Below are 27,967 nucleotides of genomic sequence, written 5' to 3'. Positions count from 1 at the left end.
ATCTCAAATCTCAGGCCACAATTTTCACAAAAAAATCCCACAAAAAATGTTGATCACCAAAACGTATTTATTGCACACAAATTCAGTATTCAAAATGGATTTGATACTGACATGGAAGAATAAATATATCACATATATCACTTATGGCATAAAGGCAAGATGTCCTTAAAAATCCCACTATCACTTGAAAAATACACAAATTACATTAGTGGAATTACACCTTCCTAAAACATCCATCATCCCGATTAGTCTATGATGTTGTTACGCAAAGTTTCCTCCATTGCAGAGTGTTCCCAGCTGTTCCCAGAATGTACTTTAACACAAACACAGAGCTGCACTTCAGATTTGATTGAACTTTACTATTGTAATGTCTCTCTAAGATCTAGCGACATGGTGCAGGCTTTCTAAGGGTGGAGTAATCCTCTTCAGATCATTTGCAAAGCAATTAGGCATGCCCCCACTGCTATTAAACATAAAGATAACAGCCTATGAGATAAGATGCTATTTTCACTACGTATCAAATGTGGATAGCTGCCTTGGGCCCCTGATATCAGCTAGATATATTTAAATCCCTGTAAATGAAATTAAAAATGTGATAGTAAAAAAAAAATAAAAAAATTAGAGAGACATATCTAGTGTACTATCTCTCGAGAAATTGCATTTATGAATTAAATGTTCTTGCACCTAAATCCTTAATTAATGGAGCTATAATTATCACATCATAAGTACTACACATTTTATGCAGAGCAAATTTAAACGCATGGCTTCATGGATAATATCAACTCTGACATTCTACAAAACAAGGTAAATATCTTAATACTTCTTAGCTGCCAAGGGAACATACTGTAATGGTCAAATACGTCGATCGTTGCCACTGTGATCATCGCAGGACCACGCAAGGCCGGATTACGTCGCTAAAAGGGCGACCGGATCCAAAAGGATCGCTTTTGAAATCCAGAGTGAGCTGAACTACGTTGATTCGCAACATGCATTTGTCAGCAGGAACCAGAGGGCCTCTTTTGCATGTCTTTCTATCATCGGTGCACACAGCAAGAAGTAATGCTACCGACAAGCAAGGTGCGGGAGGGGGGGGAGAGAAAAAAAAGCAAATTCCCTGTTGACCTGTGACCCTCGACTCAAAGGGGCTGCCATGCATGCATACAGAGGAGGTTCAAACAGAGTTTATGACTGCATTATCTCTCCTCTTCCTCATCACCTCTCCACCCATCAGTGGACACTAGAAGCCACCACGCCGAAGCAGACAGACCAGGCATCACTCATTCATTCGCCTCCTAGGTGCCTTTGTCAGGTGATTGCTGGCGGAAAAAGGAAAACAGATCAATACATCTCCCATGGGTCTGACAGGTAATCTTTACCTGGGATGAAATATGAGTGGTACTAGCCTGCTGGATTCCTTAACTGTAACTGGACAATTGACTGGCTGCACGGATGCCATTCCACCATTTCCTAGCCATTGGAAATTCATTTCGTGGCATAAGGTCTGGCTGAGATGTCATTATAGTGACTGTTAATTGCCGTGGTGGCAGGTAAGGTGTTCCTCTCTCCTACTAATGGAACTGTATCGGACCTGATGCATCTTCCTCCCCTGTCAGAGCCCTGGCACCAAAACACATACTGTTGGATAAAACAACAGCGCAAAGCTCTCCTTAAAACACTGCACGGTCAATACCTGTCAACAAGCTGAGGGGAAGAACACATCACGTTATTGTTTTTTTGGTCTAATTATTCTTATTCCTATTAATCAGACGTATACCGTAAGCACTCCCACCTGGCCTGGTTACAACTGGCAGACTGAAGCTGCAGAAGGAAAAGCAGCAGCAGTAGACGGGGAAAGGGGTGGGCTGGTCTCTGCACTTTGACTGATTTCTGTGGCAGGATGTCTTGTGTGAGGCATCCATTTAGACTAGTGTGCACACACAGCATTTATAAATGTCATCCCCCTCCAACATGATCACATAAAGCCTTCTCAGATGGATTATTGCAGACATATAACTCATGTTAATTGGCAAATCTCATTCTATTAAATGCGATTCTTCCCTTAAATAAGGCTTTAAAGTGCCGGAAAAAGACGCGTTATGAAGCTGATGATTATGCACTTCACTTTACTAAGAAGATATCTTGTAATCAGTAGAGAAAGTGCATACCTGGTAACTTCTTTAGATTCATTAAACTTTCCTTTAAAAAAACATTCAAAATAATATTTCAATTCAGGTGAGAATTTCCATGTAAAATGCATTTTTAACACTATTAAATGGAGTCAGGCTGTATCTTTATGGTTTGTCATGTATCTCACAACATGCACAGTATTTTCTTTTTCTGAAAAATAAACTGGTTGTTTACCATCTTGGCTAGTATGAATATTTTTGATCTCTCTGTATGCTGCGATTGATCTTTTAATGCATCTGATGCTGCGGGAGGTGGGGGAATGCATATCCTAAGGGGAGGTGAAAATACAGCGCGCACGGATGTCCACTCCCGTCTCCTAGAGCTTCTCCACTTCTCTCCGTTCGCCTCTGTGCTCCTTCTAAACAGCTCCAAAAGCAGCCCATCCAGCACAGCTGAAAAACAGGCTGTTCAAACAGATCTGCAGCTGGCCTTGAACTTTAAATACATTTGGGCAAAATTTGAATATAGAAGGTAACCTGGAGAGAACAGAGGCGGCCCTCCGAGGACCGCTACTACACTCCCTCTGTGTTGTGCTAATGAGCACCTTTGTACCAACTGTAGCTTTTCAAATCCATGCTAATAGGAGGCCTGTACTTTGTGCGGCTCGCTACCGGTGGTCGCCTCTGTGAACCCTGTAGCAGCATGTGGTAGCTAAACATTGTGATGCTCTTCTGTCTCGGACAGCCACACTAGAATAGAGCGGACTGCCCCCCTCCCTTAGCCCACCCATCCTCACCTGACCATCCTTCCCAGGGTTCCTGCTGACAAATGCCGTGCAACTAGAGTGGACATAATTGTTGGATTGTGTGGTAGCAGGTGGCCTGGAAACTCTGTTTGGAAACAGGAGGAGCTGCCGAGTCTAGAGTGAAACGAGGAGCCTCTTGAAGCTGCCTTCTTCCTTGAAGAGATGGCAGAGGGCTTAACAAGGCTTGATTGCATTAACATTTGTCATGCTTAATATACTACCTGGAAGGACTGGATCTAGCAGTAACATGCTGATTTGAAGACTAATGATTTGCTTTGTATTTTTTTACTTCTTTGTTATAAAGTTTGTGCAGCAATAGGAGTTCAAGCCTTTTTCATTCCTTGGCACAATAGCTTCTTTTTGTCACTTTCCTCCAGACTTCAGATGGTACTTCTCGAGTCCCATTCAGTCCTACTGGAGCAAAGATAAACTCTCAGGCTGAGCACAAGTGGAGGATTGTGAAGCAGGTACGCTTGGTCCCACAGCTTCGAGGGCTGAGGTGTTACCGGGCCCTTGTGCCTCTTCTCTCTGGTGATCCAGGTAAAAAGGGTTGTAAGCTGCAGAGGAGGAGAGAGAAAAGAAAAGAAAAGCACATATCATATTCTGGACATGTAACCAAACACTGAGAGCAAACAAAAAGATAAATAAATCACATTGCCCTTCACTGTTTCAAGCCTCTCAAAAATGATTAAATTTAGTACATGACTCACAGATCGCTCCCTGGTTTAGGTAGATGGAAATAAAACTTTGAAGCAATCCTCTTCTAATAGGTTAAATATTAATTTTGGGTCACGTGAGGCAAATCCGCTTCACCCCCATATGCCTGTAGACGTTATTAAAAAACGAAACCTATCTGTGCTTCTCTTATGGTGGTTTGATTGTGTTTCTGAACTCTTAATTCATCACACTTCACATCTCGCTGATGACCTTCCTTTTTAAAGGATCCCATTTTCTCTTGATCTCGTGCACCTTAAAAGCTTTTTTCTCGCCGCGAGTGAAGAGAAATATCAGAAAGAGAGCCGGGACCAATTTTCGTGGAAAACAGAGGAACTCTAAAACAATTGCACTCGCTAACATGCCTTCCTGCTTTTCCTACTTCACTTTGATAAATAAATCTCTCCTGATCTCCGCCCACCCTCCCCACCAAAAAAAAAAAAAAAAAAAGTTAGCGGCGGTCACACAAGACATTTGCCAGGCAGTCCCATAACATAGGACAAGGGAACTAGAAGTGACATTGTGGCTCGGGGCTGTCTCAAAGGATTAGGCATTACAGCATTCACTGGTATGTGCTTTTGCTCGTTCTCCTTATATCTGCTTGTGGCTCTTTCCAGATGACTTCTTCTCCAAACTGATCCAGCAGCCAAGATAATTGATTAATATTTCTTGAGGGAATGATGACTAACTGTTGCTGAGGTTCAACACAAACATTCGGGTTAAACATAGTCAGAGGACTTGATCAAAATTCAGGGGATTTCTTACTGGACAAATAGGAAAAAACAGCAGGAAACACTTAAGTCTGAGTATGTTAAAATGCATAAGACACACCAGATACTAACTCAAAGTCAAGGTCATGTTTAGGTTAAGGTAAATGATTAATATTTCCTGAGGGAATGATGACTGGTTGCTGCTGAGGAGTATGCACATTTGATTTTCCAATCAAATCAGCAAACATTTAAATAAATAAATATTTTTAAAACTACCATTTCATACGTTAATACTACTATTTTAAAACGCTTTAAAGTTGGAACATGGAATAATCAGTGGAATAATCAGTCTTCATGTTTCTCATATTCAGCCAATTACATTGAATGCAGTGGTGGAGGAAGTGCTCCGATCTTTAATATATGTGTGTTTTTATGTGGAAATCCTGAAATGTAAGTCCTGAATTCAAAGTTTTACTTCAGATTAAATGAGCTAGTCCATTAGATGGCATAAAAACTACAATATTTTTCTTCATATCAACTGATAAATTATCTTGCTTCCTTTTATAAATCACTGCTTTGGTAGGTTATAGATGTAGTTTTAGATATAGAACAAAATAAATACTGTGTAAAATTTAAAAACAAAATAGAATAAAGTGTTTTGCCAATTATTTAGTCTTTAACTGAAAATGCTACAAAAACAACATAATAAATGCTTACGCTGAAAAACTTTAGGTTCGTCTTCAGTTCAAACTCACAGTATGATTGTGTATAAATATTGATATGACAGCGTCACACAGCTGCTGCAGATTTGTCGACTGCACATCCATGATGCAAATGTCCCACTCCATCACATCCCAGAGGTGCACTCGATTGAGATCTGGTGACTGTTGAGGCCATTTGAGGACATGTTCAAGAAACCAGTTTGAGTTGATTTGAGGTTTTGTGACATTGTGCGTTACCCTGCAGGAAGCAAACATCAGACAATGGGTACACTGGGGTCAAGAAGGGATAGGCATGGTGAGCAGCAATACTCAGGTGGCCTGTGGCATTTAAACAATGCTCAACTGTTAATACAGGGCAGGATTGCGCCAAGCTTTCATGTTGTTGTTTACACTAAATTCTGACCCTATCAGCTGAATGCTGCAGCAGAAATGGAGACTCATCAGATCAGGAAATGTTTTTCCAATCTCCTATTGTCCACTTTTGGTGAGCCTGAGCAAACTGTTGCCTCGGTTTCCTGTTTTTAGCTGACAGGAGTAGCGCCCAGTGTAGCTTCAAGGTCCAGCGTTGTGCATTCAGAGATGCTTTTCTGCTACCTTGGTTGAACCAAGTGATTATTTGAGTTACTGGCACCTTCCTATTAGCTCAAAACAGTCTGCCATCGAGGAGGCATTTTCCCCCACTGACCTGGATATTTTCTCGTTTTTAACAATTCTCTGTGAACCATAGAGATGGATATGTGGGAACAAATATTTCTGAAATAGTCAAACCAGCCTGACTCATGTCAAAAACCATACCACATTCAAAATCACTGAAATCACCTTTTTTCCCTATTCTGATGCTCGGTTTAAAGTTAACCAGGTCATCTCGATCACATTTTAATACCTAAACGCACTGAGTTGCTGCCATGTGATTGGCTGATTTGCATTTAAAATCATATTAACAACTAGACCTATTAAAGTACTCAGTGAGAATACACAGGTTTAACACTATCTAAATCAACATGTTTACTAAGCCCTGCTTATTTCTACCAAAAAATGCCAAATCCCATTTTGAATGTATTAACTCAACAGTAAAGAGCGCATGGTAAACTTTGCAGCCCAGAGCTGTCACCACTGACAGCATTTAGTGCATTTAGTGCACGATGGAGGTCCAAAACATGCTGACAACATGTCGTCTTTGTAGCAACTATACTTTTCATATAATAATATAAAAATAGCATCCAACCATAGCATCTTAGTGTATTAATGTGATTACAAGGTAATCTAAAAATGATGAATAAAAGATTACCACCTGCACTCAACTGGTTTTACATCAAGGTCAATAAAGACATTACAATGCAAAGGTTTTCAGTCAATGGGAGAATTACAGTACATACATTTATTGTGGACGATAATGGGAAGTTGAATGGAACCATCTTACCATCTTAATAAGCTCTCATGTGATGCTCTCTAAAAACAATCATTGCAGGCCTTCCTGGAGCACTCCCCTTCCCCCCTTTATTAATCAGCTAATTACACATTGACAGTAATGGGCCTGCTGATTCCCACACTTAAATGAACAGGGCTGAATAGCTCTTTAATGATTAGCCTTTGTGTTTCTCTCTCTCTTCCGTGTACTAACACACACACACACACACACACACACACACACACACACACACACACAGCATTAACTCTTTATGCAAAAAAAAAAAAAAAAGGGACGTTCAAATCAGACCTCCTGGTGAGAAAGGTTGCACACAAGCAAGAAGCACCTGACAGTCTAGCCGGGTAAATCTACCTCCAGAAGAATGAAAGAATACAAAAAAAGAAAAACAATCAGAGAGGTTACAACCGCAGCAGGTTTGTGGTTATAGCACATCAACTCATGTGGGTTTCAGTGTTAAGCTGGACCTCCAGCAACAGTTGAAAAAAAGAAAAAAGCACGCCATGAAAGTTTGGTAGAGCCGTGCAGGCAGGTGCAGGTGGAGACGGAGGGGGGGTTGAAGGACAAGAGCAGGGTGTGGAGTGGAGCCGGAGAGGGCGAAATAGTGCGGTGGGCTGCATTTCTGTCAGCAGAAGTGATGGCTGAGTGGTAGCGTTATTTGTCTTGTGCTGCCATACGGCCCTCGCACCAGCCTGGGCATTAATGAGAGGGGGCCGGACCGGGCAGGAACACGGCGGGCCTCCAATGCAGGTGATCTGTCACGCAGCCGTCTCGCTCAGGCAAGGAGACACATGAAGACAGAGGGGGAGAGGAGAGGCAGCAAAGCTGACCGTGGGGCAGGCCTCCACATGGACACCCACATGTGGTACTTACCAACATATAAAGATAACAAGCGGTCTGACAAGGTTAAGCGCAAACTGACTTCAACCGCACTTATTTAGACAAAATCTTCCTGACGTCTAACACACTACAGAAATTAAGGCTTTTTTTTAAACTAGCATCGACTTTATAGAGATAAAGATGAAGGGCATTGTGCGAGACAGCAGGGGAGGAGTAAAATTGCAATAATTAATTAGTCTGTGTGTCAGGCCAGCCAAGGATATTAAATTCCATCAAGATCTTTACACTTCTTGATTCATCTCTTGACTCACAAATAATCCCCCAATTGTGTAGCGTGTACATGCTCTTCATACTAATTCACCATCAATGAGCGCCATGTGCTAAAATGCACAATTCGCTAATAAAAGCCAATGCAATTATTAATACATTTATAATTGCAAACTTTGATTTTGCATTTTTGTAATCACTTTTTTAAAAATACTTTTCAAATCCTATAGAGCAGAAAGAAGGTTTTCTTTATTCCAAATCTAGTAGGCGCTCGGTTGGATTTCTGGGTGGATGGAGGTGGTGAGAAAAGTAGAAAATGGTCAATTTAAGGCTGAGAAATCGAGTGGTCATCTAATCCAAACAGATACCTGGCTTGATAAGTTGTTGTCTTTTTTTTTTCCACAACAGGCTTCAAGCACTGCCGTGAAGGTGCTAAAAGGTTAAAGAAAGAAGACAAAGCAACAGCTGGGTACCACCTCAGTGATTCCCTATAGAGTCCTGGAGGATACCTTCAGTCGCAGACTATTTTCACTCCTGATTACAGAGTTTCAAATCAGCCACTAACACATACAGCAATCCACTTCCTCTGGCTAACTCGAAGACTCAGCTGTCGTGTTCACTAAACGCAACACGGCGAGCCGTGCTGCGCTTTTTACTGAATGCAGTAAACAATCTTTCCATGCAAACAAGATGTTTACCAGACAGCGCTTCTGCTCGATAAATCACCGAATCTATACGCGCTCGTGTCACAACGGCAGCAAACCAAAAATTTTTACACAGAGCGTGTGAAAGCTTGTCAGGGTGAATGTGCATCTCCTGGTGGGAGGTGAGATTACTGAGGAGAGACATGGTGCAGCAGGCTGCCAAAGTAAAGATTTATACAGAGCAGTTGCAGCTGCAGAAACTGACATTGGACGACATGGGATGCATGATAAATCATGGTGGACAGGGGGCACTAGACTCAAGAAGCAGGAAAACACTCTGAACAGGGCTGAGGGGGATGTGCATATCAGGGACTCTACTTCTGTCTTTTACATATAAGATGATAAATATATTTATTTTAAAAAAAAAGCTTTATGATCATTTTTACACAAAGATTACATTACAATAACATATGAAGAATGACTACAGTAGACTGTGGGCCTGTTAACCTTTGACAAACAAGGTATGCCCCTCGTTCCGCATGCTGAGTATCAGAGGGCCTTAGGGGCCAGGGGTCCGTCTTTTTTTTTTTTTTACTTTTATGTGAAGCAGTTTAGCACTTGGGAGGTGAAGGACGGAGTCGCTGGCTCCTCCATCACTCGTTGCAATAAATGGATGCAATCTGTATCCATGTAAAGCAGTGGCTGTTTTTAAATTCCACCTCTTTTATCCAAATGAATGATGGACCCTGGTACAGTGCACTGTGGAGCAATATTAATATACATCAGAGGCCTGCACCCCTCACTAAATCAGAGAACCACCAGCATTTGTTATTTAAATGACAAACAGCAGCTGCAGGAGTGGAGCACACAGAGGGGACGCGAGAAGAAAAGGTGGACAAACCAATTCAGATTTCAATCCAGCAAAGACAAAAGGCCCCGAGCCATCAGTCTAATGAAAAAAGGCAGCTCCACTGGTCTAAGCACACACGCAACGCTGGCTGCTCTGAGTGTAAGGCAACTGTGACCATGGAAAACACAGCTCATGAGTACATAAGTAAATGCAGTCAAATATAAAAGGGGGTATAGATGTAGAGATGAGGAGAAAATTATTAGCCCCCCGCCACATTGAAATGAAAAGTTTGTCAAATGCTTTTCCTACAAGCGAGGGATTTTGGGGCAATTCTAAACATACTTTCCTTTAGAAACCATAAATAACACACAATAACAGAATTACTTCAGAAATAAAAGGCTCAGTATTATTATCCCCCTGAAAATCTGACTCCTATGCAATGATGCACTTTTTAATGCTCTCACCTTGTAAAGTCACGTTAAAGCTGAAGCATTCAGAGGTTCTCTGCAAACTCTACAAACTCACATGACTTTAAATTTTAAAGGACTGTTTTTAATGCATGGCTGAAAATCTGCAGCAGACACTAACTGCCTGAAGTGTAGAAACCACAGACAGCACCAAATGCTGTTTCCTCCAATGAGATGTTCTGCTTTGCTTCTTCTTTGTGGGTCTCTCTGCATTCACGTCTGTTTTTAAATCTCTGAGTTCTCACCTCTTACATGGAATCTTGTCACCGCACTTTCCTTGTAGTACCAAAAGTAATTTTTGCTGGTGCAACATGTTAGTAAATCTGACCCTTGGAATAAACCTCAGATCTTTTATCTACTTAAGGTGTCATAAAAAACAGAAGGGAGCATGCCTCGTTTGGCCATGAAACGACTTGGTAATTGTACAAATAGTCTGAAAGCCTCTGAAAATGAGGGACTATGCATGAAAATAGATACCCATGGTATCAATTTCAAAATCCAGCATCATCTTGTTCTCAAGTGATTTTTAGAAAATGTTACTGTGACCTAGAAGATTCAAAATCATCCAGAGTATTTAGTAAATGCACTTGTGGTATCAACTTGAAAATTCCAGAAATCTTGACCTCCAACCTTAAACTTGAGGCCAAGGTCACTGAGATTCAAACTGAGGTCTGACATTTTTAGGAGCTACGTCTATTGTATTTGGAGCTCCTATGTCACCTCATTCTCGAGGTATCGCATTTACAAACTTAGGTGTCCACACCCCCGACTCGCCCGCCCAGCAGCATGATGGCTATACCCCGTCAGCCTTTTACAGCTGAGGGGTAAAAATGGCTCTAATTCCTATTAAAACGGACTTCAACCATATATGTAACATACTGACTGTATAAAAGAAAATCTACCATGGTTTTATACAGAGGCAAAACTTACAAACTAAAGGTGTTATAGAAAGGAAAATAGTTAAAAAATCACCTGTCACCATTTTGAACGCTACACTTAACTCCTGAATCATTCACTAAATTTAAACAAATCTTTTTGGAACTGGAGGAAAAGTGAGGGCATCAATTAAGTAATTAGAGTTCATTATTGAGGTGCAGTGACATCGAAGTAGCTTTACTCGCAGCATGGCTATAAAACAAACAAAACGCAAAGGTATAAAGTTTTTGCAATTCAAACATGATACTTTTACCTCATTCTCTGAGCTGTGTCACGTGCTAAACTGGGGTGGAGAGTGTTACCTGATGAAGTGATGGACACAGCTTCGGTTTCCCTCCGCTTCCTCACGTCTCCTGTGAACAGCAGTCCTGGAGTGAAACTAGTCTGTCTGAGTGAGACACAGAGAGGGAAAAAAACAACACATTACTCACAATATTATGATGCAGGTGCAACCTAGAATAAACACATAAACATGAAGAAATTTAATAGTTTCGCCAAAGTCGATAAATGCAACCGCTGCACATTTGCAAACGCTGCAGCTTCGCGTTTCACCTCAATACAACTTTGCCGTGTGTTAATTTTTCTTCATTAATGTATATTTTCACAAGAATAATGTGAGATGCTGGGGTGCGAGCGCCCGAGTCATCGCAGAGTTCACATAAACAAATTACACCTGCTCTGTGCCTCCTGTGTGTCATATGTCAGGGGCCCTGAAATAGGAAAAGCTCCCCCATGAGCTTAATAGCCCTGACTTCTGAGATGTAAAGTTAAGGTCAAGGTCTGTTCCATCACAAGGGGGTTGGCAGCAGCTGATGTGATCAGGGCAGTGCGAGTGTTTGTGTAGAGCAGAGAGAGGATGAGTGAACCCTGATAAGAGACGCTGACAGACTTAAATATTTGAGCTAATTTAGCACCATAAAGAATGATAAGCATCCTTTATGAAAATATGGATAAAAATGTAAAAATGAATTCATGGCAGCTCAACAACAAGGGTGCATAAAAGATCTCTCTCTCTTTTTTAGCTGGTACAAACCAAGACTGTAGGCTACCTAAAGCTCAACCCTAACAGGCACATGCTACAATGAGGCCCCGTCAGACCAGCCTTTTAACTGCGGCGTGTTCCATGACCTCAGCACCCATAAATCACATGACGGGTGTGCAGGCGCTGGGCGTTGAGAGCTGTGCGGAGCATGCTTTGAGCGAAGTCTCTATGTTGTATAATCAATAGATATAAAAATAAATGGCCTGACCGTTATTCTCTCCCTGCTACCCCTCTCTAATAAAATCCCAGTAATGCATATTTCATTTACTTTTATACTTATTGATTACCTGTACTCCAGTTAGTAAATCACGCGCCTATCGATCCCTCAATCGTACCTCTGTCGGACAGCACATAACCAGCCATTTGCGCTCCTGATAAAGAGCTCAGGCATTGAACTCCTCACAGTAAATCTTTGCAAACTAACTTTTTAATTCTAAAATCGATCCACATTTAAACGTCGCATTATTTCACAAGGCACGCCCGCGGTATTAAAAGTAATACCCTGATGCATTTGGTCTTAATGTGTGGTGGTCCATCCCTCCATCTCTTTTCTCCTCGCGCTGAGGCCGAGACATGTTGGCCCCCTCCTCAAGCGCCCGCCCGCCCACCCCGGCGTTACAGAGAGCTAAGATGCAGAGTCACTTCAAGCCCGCCAGGGGCCCAGTGAGCCACTCAGCACAATACTAATCAAACATGAGAATACCATCAGCTGCCTCATTAACCAAGGAAAAACACTACCATTCATCTCAGAGCAGAAACCAAAGGCTTTGTATAAGCCTTTTACATGGCTCACTGCAAAACTGAGAGAAATGCTTAAAAAAAAGCACAATAGTGTTATTATTTAACATCTGTTTCTTCATCAGCTTTAACAGCTTGACAGATGACGGCCTACATTTACTGAAACTGTAATGAGAAAGCAAAGATTGACTCAGAGGTAATGAGCAAAGAGAAAACAAGTACAAAGTAACAGAGATGGTCGGCAACTACTAAATTCTACCACAAGGACACTGAGGGGGGAAAAGTGTCCAAAATAGATTTTTTTCAGGTCACATGAGACACTTTTAAATGCAGTGCAGTCTCTAAGAGAGCGGGGTAAAACAGCACTGACACAGGGTCAATTGTAATTTTGGCGCCCACATCCAAAAGCAAATATATCAATTAAAAATAATAAATCAAAAGAGGAGTGAAAGGCCGCTGTTACAAAATGGCCATCTATTTTCATTAGGTTACATGGCGCTTCAGGTGTGAGCAGGATCTCAAGATTAATAGAGGTATTCAAATGAATCAGAAAGGATTAGGGTCTCCAGGGAACATAATCAATAGCTCCAAATCAATAATCAATAGGCCACTCACACCAATATACTAACTGCTGACACTGTGATCTCACAATTAAAAAGAAAACTGGGATAGGGATGGCATAAGACTATGATTTATCTCACAGCACAAGTGTCATTTAGGAATAAATAAGTCAATAGATAAAAGCTGCTGCCGCCTGGCTCAGGTGGGAGATGGTTGTGCATTTTAACGCGGCTCAGAGCATTACAGCCAAAATCCCACAAAGCATTGCGCCCATTCACGCGCAGATGCGAGGATAAATGCCATGCAACCTTACGCAGCCTTTATCACTTAATATCAAATGTGTGATTGCTGCTGTCGGCTTGCGTACAACAAAAATCACAATATCATCCCAACAATACAGCACAAGATTAAATGCTCAAACTCTGGCCACGGAGAATTCACTTTCTCTCAAGGGTGTCTAAACAAAGAAAAGTCACGCGTGCGGTATGGGGGCTGAGCGCTGGAAACTTATAACACAGGTGAGAGTTACAAAACAAATTATGCGAATCTCAAACTGACGGTTTGTCTAAAGTTTGTCGAGAACGGCCACGAGCGACGGCTCTCGTTGTCATGCCGAACAACATTTCTAACTGTTTGTATGCAAGAGCATTGTGGAGAAAGTCTAAAGTACCCAAATGGGTGCAATGTGTGCAAAGCTGGGTCATCGGGACAAAGCTGCCATCTCGCTGGAGAGCGGAATTGAGCAGCTTGGGGAGATGGATTCAGCTTGTGCCGTCCAATGGGACACATCAGAAGCCCCTCTCGTCAATCCCCCTCTCCCTCATTCATTTGGGAGTATGATTTATACTTTTTGAAGTGAAGGGTCTTGAATCCCACTATAAAGGAATTAAGAGGTCTCCCCTGAGTCTGTCATTCAAATGAGAGCATGGCAGGGATATGAGGGCTTTTTAATAGAGAGAAATTAGTATTCACAATGCCTTAAACTAGAATCTGAAGGAACCTTTCAGGTGGAGAAGAAAGGGCCAGTTTAGAAAGAAAGCCTTAAGAAGTCGGGGGCTTTTCATAGCAGCCGTGTTTTTGCCCCTCATCAAGGAGCCACGGAGCGCTCTGTGAAATAACCCAAGAGAGCGGGAGGAAAGGAGTGCGTGTGAAACAAAATTAAGAATGCGCCATAAATAGGCAGAGTGAAAACAATACAATGAGGAGTCCCACAGTCTCGAAGCCAAGAGGGCTGCTCGGCTTCTCAGTAGTCCCCCATGCAGATCCAACAGTTTCTGGGATGACTGGGAGCGATGTGATGCTTTGACAAACAGCTCCTGGATAAACCTTTTTAAATGTTTCCGTGCAGTCCCAGAAATGCCAGCATATTAATCTGCATTACAACTATGTCAACACGTAGCATTTCTCCATTTGCAAACGCTGACCTTGAAAACGATTTAAAGTGACGCAGAGCACCACCTGCATGTTATTGTAAGTTTAGCTCAGACTTTAGGCCAAAACAGGCAATGTTTTGTTTGGGATTAAACTTCAACATTATTTTCTCACCTTAATAGTTCATTACTTTCCCCTAATTTTATGAAAATCTTTTTTTTTTTTTTTTGGTTGGGGGGCAGATTCCACATTGCTGAAGTTTACTGCATAGAACTGCACACCCCATCTGTTTGGGGTTTACACAGTACAACTCCTCCAAATACATTTCTCATACTTAGGTCGGGTTTTTTATTTATATAAATCATCATCATCAAAATAGTATTAGTTACCAGAATTTCATTTCATTTGCCAAAAAGTTATCTGTTGCAAAGTGTAAAAGGAAAAAAGGCCCAGCTATATAGTAAGCAGGATTTCTCCAGGATTTCTGCTTTTTCACTCATTTTCAGTCCAGTCCTCGTACCCAACCATTTCCAAAGGAATGTTTTTTGCTAGTTAGGCCAAATAATACTGTCCTATGAATCATTCAAGCATAAAAATGCACCTATTTGAAAAGATGAACCAGTTTTTTGTCTACGCATAACAGACAACTTAGCAAAGAAACCATTTTAAATTGCTTCTTTAGGCACTTTGTTACAAGCAGCCTGTTGTAAAAACACAATTTTTCCTATTTCTGTAGCCAATTCTATGGAAATTGCCAAAGATACAGTGGGGCAAAAAAGTATTTAGTCAGCCACCGATTGTGCAAGTTCCCCCACCTAAAATGATGACAGAGGTCAGTAATTTGCACCAGAGGTACACTTCAACTGTGAGAGACAGAATGTGAAAAAAAAAATCCATGAATCCACATGGTAGGATTTGTAAAGAATTTATTCGTAAATCAGGGTGGAAAATAAGTATTTGGTCAATAACAAAAATACAACTCAATACTTTGTAACATAACCTTTGTTGGCAATAACAGAGGTCAAACGTTTACTATAGGTCTTTACCAGGTTTGCACACACAGTAGCTGGTATTTTGGCCCATTCCTCCATGCAGATCTTCTCGAGAGCAGTGATGTTTTGGGGCTGTCGCCGAGCAACACGGACTTTCAACTCCCGCCACAGATTTTCTATGGGGTTGAGGTCTGGAGACTGGCTAGGCCACTCCAGGACTTTCAAATGCTTCTTATGGAGCCACTCCTTTGTTGCCCGGGCGGTGTGTTTTGGATCATTGTCATGTTGGAAGACCCAGCCTCGTTTCATCTTCAAAGTTCTCACTGATGGAAGGAGGTTTTGGCTCAAAATCTCACGATACATGGCCCCATTCATTCTGTCCTTAACACGGATCAGTCGTCCTGTCCCCTTGGCAGAAAAACAGCCCCATAGCATGATGTTTCCACCCCCATGCTTCACAGTAGGTATGGTGTTCTTGGGATGCAACTCAGTATTCTTCTTCCTCCAAACACGACGAGTTGAGTTTATACCAAAAAGTTCTACTTTGGTTTCATCTGACCACATGACATTCTCCCAATCCTCTGCTGTATCATCCATGTGCTCTCTGGCAAACTTCAGACGGGCCTGGACATGCACTGGCTTCAGCAGCGGAACACGTCTGGCACTGCGGGATTTGATTCCCTGCCGTTGTAGTGTGTTACTGATGGTGACCTTTGTTACTTTGGTCCCAGCTCTCTGCAGGTCATTCACCAGGTCCCCCCGTGTGGTTCTGGGATCTTTGCTCACCGTTCTCATGATCATTTTGACCCCACGGGATGAGATCTTGCGTGGAGCCCCAGATCGAGGGAGATTATCAGTGGTCTTGTATGTCTTCCATTTTCTGATGATTGCTCCCACAGTTGATTTTTTCACACCAAGCTGCTTGCCTATTGTAGATTCACTCTTCCCAGTCTGGTGCAGGTCTACAATACTTTTCCTGGTGTCCTTCGAAAGCTCTTTGGTCTTGGCCATGGCGGAGTTTGGAGTCTGACTGTTTGAGGCTGTGGACAGGTGTCTTTTATACAGATGATGAGTTCAAACAGGTGCCATTCATACAGGTAACGAGTGGGGGACAGAAAAGCTTCTTACAGAAGACGTTACAGGTCTGTGAGAGCCAGAGATTTTCCTTGTTTGAGGTGACCAAATACTTATTTTCCACCCTGATTTACGAATAAATTCTTTACAAATCCTACCATGTGGATTCATGGATTTTTTTTCACATTCTGTCTCTCACAGTTGAAGTGTACCTCTGGTGCAAATTACTGACCTCTGTCATCATTTTAAGTGGGGGAACCTGCACAATCGGTGGCTGACTAAATACTTTTTTGCCCCACTGTAACACGGTTTGACAGATATAAATTGTATCTTTGCACAAGATTCTTTCAGCCAAAAACAGCATGATGTGCAGTGGGTCCTCCTTTTTTTGAGCCACCACACAGTGCCATCTGGAAAAGCATTTGATTGGCAACAGCTTAATTTTTCAGCTTGACAATGATTCCAAACACACTTAAATCCAGTTAAAGAATACCTGGATAGAAAAACTATCAGTCATGGATTGGCCTCCCCAGAGCCCAGACCTCAACAGTATTGAGGTAGTGTGAGAACAAAAGGCAGCCAACATCTAAAGAAGAGCTTTGAATTTCCTTCAAGAAGCCTGGAGAACTACTCCTGAAGACTACTTAAAGTAGTTTAAGACTACTTAGAGTAGTCTTCAGAAAGCTGCCTAATAGAGTTCAGGCTGTGTTGAACACACACACATCAAAAATTGACTTTGAAGCTTGTTCGAATTGTACAGACTGTTTTTACCTTTTAAACTGTATTTTCATAATGTTTCAATAAATCTCTACACCCATTTCCCATTTTCTAGAAAAATATAACAGAATGAGGAATGGCTCAAATGCATTACGTAGTAATATATTTGAAGAATATATGTAAACACAGTAGTTACAGTATGTGTACCTCTGAGTCCTACACGTCACTGCCAATAGTTTACATGAAGCATCGAGTGAAGATTAAATTTCCTTCTAGAGTAGTTACAATGTGAATATTGCAGCTTTGAAGCATGAAATGAATTCAGTGAATTGTCAGGCACAAGAGGGAAAACAGTTGTTTCCTGACACACACACACACACACACGCACACACACGCACACGGTCATTTTAATAAGGAAGGAGAAGGTTAACACACAGAGTCTCATCTGAACAGAAATCACTCCAGTTAACGCTCTGTAACTGATTCACTTAAGTCAGCTGGCCATTGACTCCCCCATCAATATATTGAGCTCTGATTAAAAGGACTGAATGGTGCAGGCATGTGAACAGCATCAACTACCGGTTTCTGAAGACCGAGGAGGAACATCTGAGATGGGGGCTCTCTGACACCATGTCAATAGGACACACTGGTAATGGGCACAAAGGGTTCATCTGTAAAAATGAAAGAATCAATAATATTTAGAATATGCAGTTTATTTAAAAAAACAAAAACGTAATAAAGCTAAAAAATGTGTTATTCTTGCACACCTGGCTTCGGTCTCGTTTTCCAACAGAAGGCAACCAAAAGCTAGAGGAGATAAAGAAAAAACGATCATGGAAACAAATACAGTTGATGTCTAAGAGTTATGTTTCTAAGATAGTTTTAAAAACTTTCGTACTCTCTTTGGTAAGGATCCTGGGAAAAGTGTCTCAGTCGCTCTACAAACACTGGCATGCTGCTGGCCTGTGAAAAACGAATCAAAGATGTACAATAAGAAACAAAACACGAAAACTGTGCAACGGTAATTATTGAAGAGGGAAATTCAAGCTTTCTTTAACCTTGCTGGGAGGCCGCCTCCTATCCCTCCTGACGCAGCATGCAGCAGAGCCAGCCAGTCGTTTAAGACGTGAATGATACCCTGCAATGGCACAAAAAAAACAACACTTTATGGTTTAGCAAAAACATGAATAAAGGAAGAACTGAATTGGTTACACTAACAATATAATCAACAATTCTGATTTTATAGCATTCTTCTTTTTTTAAACAAGCAAAAGAATTTATAGGACAACTCAAGTGTCTCCTGTAAGCCAAGGTAGTGATTTGCAGACCAACGCTACATATTGACGTGGTACCAGTCAAATATTAAACAGCACTTTATTGCACAGTGATAAAGATGCAGACTCGAGCGTTTCAAAATCTAATACTATATCTAGAAGACAGAATTGCTCTTTGCAACCTCGGTCAGAGAGTCGTGCAGGTTGCAGAAAGGCGGCTGAGGAATGGTTGTCCTCAAGGGGAAGCTGGCTGTCAGAGTCCCAGCTGGGCAGCAGGCCAGCCACACTCGTCCCAACTCCACAATCCCCCTCGAAGAACCAGTCACTCTGTTCGTCATCACCTGCACAGAGGGGAAGGGAAGATCTTCCATCAGTTAGCAAATCACTCTGACAATAATGAAGATTGTCAAGCAATTTGTTGAAAACATTAAGTAAATATTAGACATAAGCTACAATAACTCTCATTTAACGCTGTCTTGATGTCTGAGAGAAGCGAAGTCACTGCACATTTTTAGCATCCTACAAGCTGCGGGGTGAACTACTCCTTTAACGACGCATTACCAGACAGCACCGGGCTTTTCCCCAGACGGCGAGCTCTTCTCAGACCTGTCACTCAGCAAAGCGTACACAGGAACCATGCCTCTCACAGTCAAGGTGTAGTGACAACTGTTAAATCAGAGGCCGCCTGGCCCCACCACGGCTAATGAGATTAGCAAAGGCTTCGGCGCTCATTAACACGACATGACAACGTCTTATTAGAGTCGCCTGGGTGCCCAGCAACCGGCCCATTGTATCTAAACCGCCTTCTCTAGCCCCAGCATTCCCTCATAGCCGAGCCGGGTATTGTCCAAATCTGACAGCTCGTCATCGTTCTAGTTTGAATCCATGTTAATAATACATATTTGTCTCTTAATACCTTGTCCTCCTTCATCATTGGTGAACAGACCAGGGTCGCTGCTGCATGTGCTGCTGGTTTCCCTGCAAAGAGAAAAAACATCACATGTGAATGATTCCCATTGAAACTCCTTCTTTAACGTCAATATCAATAAAAATCTGAGGATCGGGAACTCCACTTTGATTTGTCACCTCATAGATTCTTTAGGTCAGGCAATGCTATAGCATCTGAAAAGTGAACAATGAAAATCCAAAAATGGCTATCTCCTGTAATGTCAGTATCTAACATGCAACATTCAATAATAGAAATAATGAAGAAGTCTGGATCTAGAGGTCGACATAAATGGAAATGACACAAAGAGACAGAGCGTGCTGTGATCTCCCTTGTTGTGATAGCAAACACAAAGGCATCAGGAGAGACTCTGATCGAAGCCACTGAGTGACATGAACAATCTAATTGAATATCCTCCGCTGTCAGCTCCAATCTAATCTGGCCTGCGTTGTGGAGGATGACAGGAGAGCGAAACGCATTCCCCTGTCCGCCCCTCCCTCTGGGTGTGCCCCACACGCGGAGCGACCCACAGACGTGCCGCCTCGACAACTGGCCGACATCTGCTGCATGGGCTGGCTCTGCACAGACCGCTCCTTTGCCGGTCCTCCCTACGTCCTCGGGGCAACCCCCGTTACGCTCCCTCCACACCCTCTGTGCCCCCTGCCCCTCACCCAAATAACTGTGGCTTTTCTTTCTTTTTCACATTTCATCCTCCTCAAACTGGGACCTCCAGACAGTTCAAGGTCAGAGGATAAGGAAGGAGCAGTAAGAGATGAAGAAAGAGGCCATTTTTTCTGCCGTTGTTTTTAAATACATGTAGCACATCACATGGGTTTATTGATTAACTACACGCTGCATGTACTGTTCTGAATACCAGTAAGCCTGGGTGACTGGTTTCTAACACACACACACCAGTTTCTAACAGCCACAGTACTAATTGTTTTAATTAGCGTCTGTTTGACGACTTTTTTTAAAGGAAATATATATTTTGACATATATTTGATATATCATCATCAGCTTGAGCGCCACACACTGGTTTATCCGTTTAATTAGTCAAATTGGTATTCATGCAACTTTTTGAAAGAAAAGGCGCTTAATTCTCTTGACCAGCTTGCATTTTGCTTCCTGTTTATCATCGCTGACCTTGCTTGTAGGAGAGAGCTGGAGGGTCGGATATGCGCTGATATGGTGCTTTGCCATATTGCAGAAGCCTGTCAGTGATGACAGGATCAGGAAAATGTCCATCCAGCCTGTCTGCCTGCCTGCCTCCCTAGCCAGATGGTCCTGCAGCTTCTTCCCTAACATCCACAGGAAGCAGATGTGAGAGGGAACAGGCCTCTCCAGAGAATCTGGAAGATGTCTGCCCTAACCCAGCAGTCCTAAACCGTCCCTCCCCTTCAACCTTCTCTCCTCACCGATTCCCCCGGCCTCTCCTCAGCTGTACCCCACCTCTGGACATATCAGCTGGCATCTGGAGCACACAACATCAGAGGAGGACACTGCCTAAAGCTCTACAACAGCCAACACCTGCATCCCCCCCCCACCCTCCTTTTATGCTCTGGTCTATTACCTTTCACAGGAATTTCTCAGGATGTTCTTTCCCATTTTCAAATAAGAAATCTGTTTTGCTTCATATTGTGGGATTTTGTGCAAAGTTTGAAAAAGAATCACAGGTATAAACAATTAATTAGAGACTCCCATTAAGTATTTATCCGTATTAAAGGTGTAATGCGATGTCGCTTGAAGCAGCATAGGGCCGATGTGAGACCGTTTCCATTAAGTACTCTAATTAATGTTATAAATAATTGAGGTCCCCATTTTTCTTGGGACCAAAAGAAACACCTCTTCTTTCTTCTTTGACCTTTGTTGAGAAAAGTTGACAAACGTTTTGAGCAAACTTGGTTTTGTCTCGCTGCATGCAGCAAGAAAATCCTTCCATGAAACTGCAGCTTATCTGATCAAATGTAACAATACTTTTCTGTAATAAATACCATAATTAGAATAAATATGCCCAGAAAAAACAAAGACAAGGGCAAAACGAAATTAAAAAACTGCATTCCAGCACTTAGAAATGGACTTAGCTTCCCTCACAGCTGTATTGTCTTATTACAATCCAAAGAGTTGAAGCAAAACACAGTATCCAGATGAGCACTAATCATTAGGCTATAATCCTCAGCTCCTGGGAGAGGCAGACCAGTTTGCACAGAGATTACAGACAAGCCGCCATTTATTGAGCCTGGGCTCATTCTGCAGAGGAATAAAGAAGAGGCAGAGTCGGAGGGGGGCAAAGTGCTGATAACAATGGATCTGTGGGCTCTTCAAACAAGCCGCCCCAACCCAAATCCATGCCCTCTTCCATGGGTGTCTGATTATAAGGTTATCCCACCCTCCCTGAGCTGCAGTAATTGGATTAGTCTCAGAGATTTATGAAAATTAACTTCTGCAGATGCCGTGCTGCCGTGCTGCCCCCCCAAAAAAATCCCCCCTCACTGAGTTTTTAAAATGTAAATGATATCAGTAAGAGAGAAGTGCCCACAGTAGATTTTGTTTGCTTTTGATGCCAGGGATGAAATCAACAACACCAGAAGCAGCACACAGCTGGAGACCAAGGCCGAGCCCGGGACAGCAACTACCCACAGGTGAGGCCTGCTTGCTGGGACAGCCTGGGTGCCAGGTGGCCTCACTGCCAGCAGGCTGAGCCACGTCTAATCAAGGATGTGGAGCCCAACTGGAGCTACCAACATCTGCTCTCCTTGCACTTGGGTGGCTGAAGGCAAAGCCCTGCTCGGTGTGCACACAAGCCGAGTGACCTTGAGATGAGGGAGATCTTAGAAGACCAGAGGCTCCAAATGAAAAAGGTTAAAGGAATGAATCAAAACTGAAAGAAGAAAAAAGTCCAAGTGACTCAAAAGACATTACAAGAATGTCATGAGTGTCTGACATCAAATGGACCGTACACTCTCAGAGCATAAATACAGCCGCTGTACCACTGTCAACCCCTCATCACCGCTGCTATTTGTTCATATCCTTTTGCCTCTGCCAGGACTTAACCATTAGATTGTTCAGCCCTCAGTACAGTGTGGCAGTCTACTGAGCAGCAATCAACAGTGGTGGCGTTGTGTAAGTGAGAAATGATTGACAGCGTGCCATGGTGCTCCCATTTATTTCTTCTCCGGAGCTGTTTTCTGTCAGAACGGCTATTGATTTTTCCATAAAGTAAGAAAACAAGTACCGTTTAGGGGCTAGGGAGGTCAGCACAAATTAAACCTGAAGATGTAAAGCCTTCTCTCCGTCCCATTATGGGTTCCCTCAAATGTCTTCTTCACACATGTTTTATGTGATCAACAGACAATGAGATCAGCAAAGGAAATATGTTATGAAAGTCCACTGGATGGCATTAGAAATGGTAAACAGGATGTACGACGCTTCAAAAAACCGACTCTGTTCCTGTGTATCTGACCAGCACTGAGAAGCATTTGTGTATTATAACTGTAACTGTATTGTGGCATTATATCCCTGACAACCCAATGACTATAATGTACAGAAACGGGATAGGGTGTGTGTATATCAGCTACTGCCTCCTGAGTCAAGGTCCGTGTCTGAATCTGCTTCCTGAATACTCTCTACTCTCTGCTATTGTATTCAAATGTTGAAATTCAGAAGTCCGAGCACGACATGGTGTACTCAAAAAACACTTCTATTATGACAAATAAATGCCACCGACATGCACCACTGCCTAGATACTGAAGACGTGCATCTATTAGAGTAAAAATCAGTCATTAAACAAACTAGGCTTTCACAGCCTTGTACCATTTTGTTTAGGGGTACTAAGAGACTATCTCATTTTAGCTATAATCACAAGCAGTTTTTCAGGTGTCACCTTGTTTAGTTTGTGCAACTATGATCTTCAAAGTAAAAAAAAAAAAAAAGCAACCTTGGGGCCTGAAAAGTGAAGCCACTTTGTAAGGACCTAAAACTGCAGTCCCCCTAGTGGCCACTAGAGGCTCAGTCCAAAAGCAAATCAATCCTTGCAGACTCGCATGTTAAAACCCAGTAAAAACAAACATGTTACACACTGGGCTTTTATAGCAGGGCATCTGCATGGGGATGCTTTCAGTTCGTAATGACCTACTCAGTTACATCTTATAAAGGCTTAGAGTTTGCAACATAAGTGGCACGACCTCTCTGAAAACGAACATGTTATTATATGATATATGGATGTATAGTACCTACTACTGCAAGATAAATAACCATAATGTAATATGGAATTAAGTTGAAGCATACATAAAAATCTAATGCAAAGAAATTTACAGATGCATAGGTGCATTTATAGATGCACAAAACTACCTCTGTACATGTTAACGCCTCTTAAATGTACAAAACAAGGAGAAATAATCTAATTGTTTTATTTACTTCTCAACACACAGTACTATTAAATGTGTATATTTAACAGAGAGCGGTGAATGAAACTTAAATTGAGGTCATTGGTAGTTTTTGGGCTTAAGCAACATATGGTAATGTTTTCTTTACTGTAGTAATATAATGTCCCTCTCTGCTGCCAGTTACAGCCACATTTAGTTTTGCTAAATAAAACGCGCACAAGACGGTGCACTCTGGGACTGTGGGACAGGCACAGCTTTAATTACCCAGCCCAAGACAGGAATTCATTTCAAAACAAATCAATACCACGCCAAGTCACTCATTTATTTGTGACAATATTTCTTGAAAGAAAATAATGAGCTGGCAGATGCCCGGAGGCATAACTATCAAAGATCCCTCCCTGATGATCATTTCAGCTATACGAGATGAGGATGAAGAGACTCTATCATTCATTTTTAATGTCAACTCAATACTTTAAAGCGGAGTGGCATGATTGTGATACATTTTTTTCGGTTTAGTTGAGGACATGCTGAATATTGACAACTGGCTAGATGGAGACAGGCATTATAGATCATCCTAAATGTCGCCTTGTTTAATTGCTTCTGTCTGATAGTAGTTATGCCCATGACTTTTATGTTATGGGTTTAACTGCCTTGGTAACTTTCAGTTTAAAGGGTAAAAGGGGCTTTTAGAGTTTTGAGCTTCTTTTTCAGCATGATTTAAATTGAGACTCTTTAAACAAGGGCAGGGTTAACATTTTGCTCGCTGCACAACTGTAAATTAAATGTTGGGTTCGAAAAGCTGAAAATGTTATTTTTCACAATTAATCAGTCCAAAGTGCTTAATACGACTCTTAATGTTGGGTTGAGGAGGCCAAAAGTTGGGTTTACCTCAAAGAAAGAAGAAAATGTAAAAATTTACCCATCAGACATGTTCTCGTCTGCAGCATCTCTGTGCTCTTTCTTTCTCTCCCAGCACTCCTTTCCCATCAGTCTGGCTCTTTCAGTCTTTCTGTCTGCTCCCATCCAACCACCAGACCGCTTCTTTGATCCTGACAGATGCCGCACCTTAGAAGGCCTATTCCTCTGTTTCCTGTCCAAGCCAGAACCTTTTAAAGTGGACTGCAGTCTGACGGTTACATTTGAGGTCATGCGTTTAACTTTCCTCCGCCTCCTGAGTGGACGTCCGGGGTTATTCTCAGTGAAGGAGTCGGACTCTGGCCAGGAGGACTGCCTCGCCCTGACTGAGCCTCTCATGAGGGACGGCCATCGGGTGGATGCGGTCATATCGTCAGAGTCACTGCAGTTGGCCACAGAAGTAGTGATGTTCTCCCTGTATTCTTTAGCCTCGTCCAAGCTGGACTCGGATGCCTCGATCCAGCATCGCCTGTGCTCTATCGGGTAGAGGGTGGACTCGCGAAAACGCTTACGGCCTCTGCGACGGCGGATCTGCCGGCGTTGCTGCAGAGGACTCAGTACCATTTCCTCCCACAGCTCTCCTAGCTTATTCTGTTCTGAGGTCTGCTCCAGTGCAGATACCAGGTCCTGCACCAGCTCATCCATCATGGTGCTGGAAAAGAACGGAAATGTTAGTGACCAGTTAAACTCTTTGGACGACTCGTCATGTTAAATTGCAGTTTTAAAGCGCAGGCTAGAGGTTTATATGAAACAACAGAAACGTCCGATGTACTTTTCTAATTGATTATCAGCATCTTCACTCGCTGGCCAGCAGGCACACATGTCAAACCTCTTGTTAATGCAAATATCTAATCAGCCAATCACACAGTACATTTAGGCATGTAGATGTATTCCTGTTGAAGTTTTAACTGAGCATCAGAAAGGGTAAGAAATGTGACTTCAGTGACTTTAAATGCAGTCACATCGACTGATCTACTGGGATTTTCTCACAACCATCTCTAAGGAATGGGTTATGATGCCAGAGGAGAATGGGTAGACTGACTTTGAGCTGATAAAAAAGCAACAGAAACTTTAAATAACTACTCATTACAACCAAGATGTGTAGAAGAGCATCTCTGAATGAATCTGCAGAAACCACACTGGATGACACTGCTGTTAGCTAAGAACAGGAGACTAAGACTACAGTTCATACAAGGTCACCAAAACTGAAAAGTAGAAAACTGGAAAAATGTTGTCTGGTCTCATGATTGCCCATTTTTCCTGCAACATTTGAAATCAAATCAAACACTTGGTGTAAAGGTGTGGAGGATTTGCTTGGCACACTTTGGGCCCCTCAGTAGCTTTTATTGTTTAAACACCACAGCACACCTGGGTGAACCTGTGCCATGAAAAATGAAGGCAGTTTTGAAAACAAAAGGGTGTCCAATCCAGGACTACCAAGATGTTCCTAATAAAGTGCCCGTGAGTGTAAATATTCAAGGTGTAAAGAAAACAACAAGTCAAACCATTCATTGGGAAAGTCTAATGGAAATAGTGTATTTGCAGGTTGTTACTTTGCTGGACTTGCCACTAAACGACACGCCATTGTTCCCTTTTTATTTCATATATTTCTACTCTTATAATTATGTAATCATTAGTGCAGCAGTGGGCATTCTGCTAGGACAGCTGGGGTCCACCTGTCCCTGCAAATCAATACAAAATTGCTTTCTTTCTTTATGGGCGGGTTCTCTTATGGTTTGAGGAAGACATAAATGATGTGCCAAACCCTGCAGTCACGAGAGCACCATTAAATTGCCAAATATGGAAGTATCTATTGAAAGAATGGTTTGTGGCTTCATTTGGAGAATGAGTTGCAAAGTGAAACCGCTTAATAATGCAGTTACATGTGTTTCTAGTAATTTGTTACCCGTTTGTGTATCAGCAGCATTATGAACTATACCTCCCCAACCATCTCAGGCATGATGACTGAGGTCCATTTCAGTAGACCCAAGTAGCAGTCATAACCCCATTTTTAAAGACATGGGACAAAAAACACAAACAAAGACAGAAACCCACCATCTCCTCGCAACAATCACAAAGTAAATCCACAATAGCTTTAGCGCTATAAAACATCACTAGGTTGATCCCCCCCCCCCCTTTAAGTCTAGCAGCATAAATTCGTGGTGGGCTCATCATCACCGGAATTGCTCCGTGTTTGATTGCAGCGGTGTAGAAAGCGCTGCATTTACGAGCATTTGCAGGTCATCATCGGCTTAAAAGAAAAGAAAAACGATTGACATCACGTTTTATTAGCAGTAAAGAAAAGCGACTGTGTAGCTGTGCAACATCAGTGCAGCACAACAACAGCTCAGGCTGGCTGTAGTATCCGCACGCTCAGCTCAGCCTGTGTTACATAACAACAGCTCACACGTGAGCTCAGCGCAAGGACAGCCACACATCTCTGTGTCCACTGCTGACAACAAAACAAGCGGTTTACACGCGCTGAACACAACGGCCGCCTCACGGACACGGTGTGCGCGGATCTATTCGGATGCTATTTAACGCCAGGGAGAAGACACCCCTCTGCGTTTCGAGCACTCACCAGTCGCAGCTTGTCTTGTTTTGTTTTCAGCACAGCTGGGACACCAGACGCACTTCCGCCCTGCAGTCCAGCCAATCGGGTGGCTCTGCCTCGCTGTGACTCCGCCAAACAAAAAAAAAACAAAAAAACAGTGCGCCACTGCACAGTGCTGCCGACATACAGCCTGCAAGGCAGATAACACCAGCGTCTGATCACTATGGCATCACTTCAGGAAACCGACGGAGTGCTGGTGTGGAAGATAATGTCAGTCAAATCTGACTTTGAAAATGTGCAAGTTTTCTTCCATCAGCGTTTACAAAAAGTTGTGGGGGTAGGAAAGGAGGTCTGTAGGGGAACTGCATGCTGACGGTCACAAGGGGCAATTAGAACGAGCTTATGCTTATTTGTACCTGAGAAAGTCCCATTCAGTTTAGATCATGTGTGTTTTTCAGAGACTAAATGTAAAACTGCATCTTGTATGTTTTGTATATCTTTAAAGAAATAGCTCTATGTTAAGGTCAGACCACCTCTCAGTGTTAGTAGGTGACTCTACTCCTGTTTTGCTGGGATTTTTTTGCTGGGTAACTTTAGCTGGATACCTTTGCTTCCACTGTGTAGAATTCAGAGGTTTTAGAAACTATGGATTGTTATCTTTGCTAAACACTGCTAATGCACTGTTTTTATATGTTGATCTAAAATGAAACTTAAAATTGTGCACCCGTGAGTTGGAGATCTAGTGCGAATGTCTTAAGATACCCTTATTTCTTTGTAATTTTCCTTGCAAGTAGCCAGACTTTCTTGTCATTTTGAAGTGGTCTTAAAGATTTGTTCTTCAAGCTTTCAGAAGTTCTGTCAAAGTTCTTCTTTGGACATTGGCTGATTTTTCA

At 42.3% G+C, this 27,967-nt stretch overlaps 1 protein-coding gene across 1 annotated transcript; it reads right to left on the bottom strand.

Annotated features, from left to right (window-relative positions):
* Positions 1–47: 47 nt before the first annotated feature.
* On the bottom strand, positions 48–27,232 carry LOC102290251 (G patch domain-containing protein 2-like). The gene is made up of 10 exons (XM_005916817.3): positions 27,102–27,232; positions 24,525–25,172; positions 19,194–19,255; positions 18,460–18,618; positions 18,062–18,141; positions 17,902–17,966; positions 17,771–17,810; positions 17,583–17,674; positions 10,811–10,896; positions 48–3,489 (listed from the first exon to the last, which is right to left on the bottom strand). Exons 2-10 carry the CDS (start codon positions 25,166–25,168, stop codon positions 3,344–3,346), a joined length of 1,374 nt encoding a protein of 457 aa, XP_005916879.1. The 5' UTR covers positions 25,169–25,172; positions 27,102–27,232; the 3' UTR covers positions 48–3,343.
* Between the last annotated feature and the right edge of the window lie 735 nt (positions 27,233–27,967).

The sequence above is a fragment of the Haplochromis burtoni genome, unplaced genomic scaffold, assembly GCF_018398535.1.
Source record: "Haplochromis burtoni strain Fernald_Lab_line unplaced genomic scaffold, NCSU_Asbu1 Contig_16, whole genome shotgun sequence".
Lineage (NCBI taxonomy): Eukaryota > Metazoa > Chordata > Actinopteri > Cichliformes > Cichlidae > Haplochromis > Haplochromis burtoni.
This window is presented reverse-complemented; position numbering and strand designations above follow the sequence as displayed.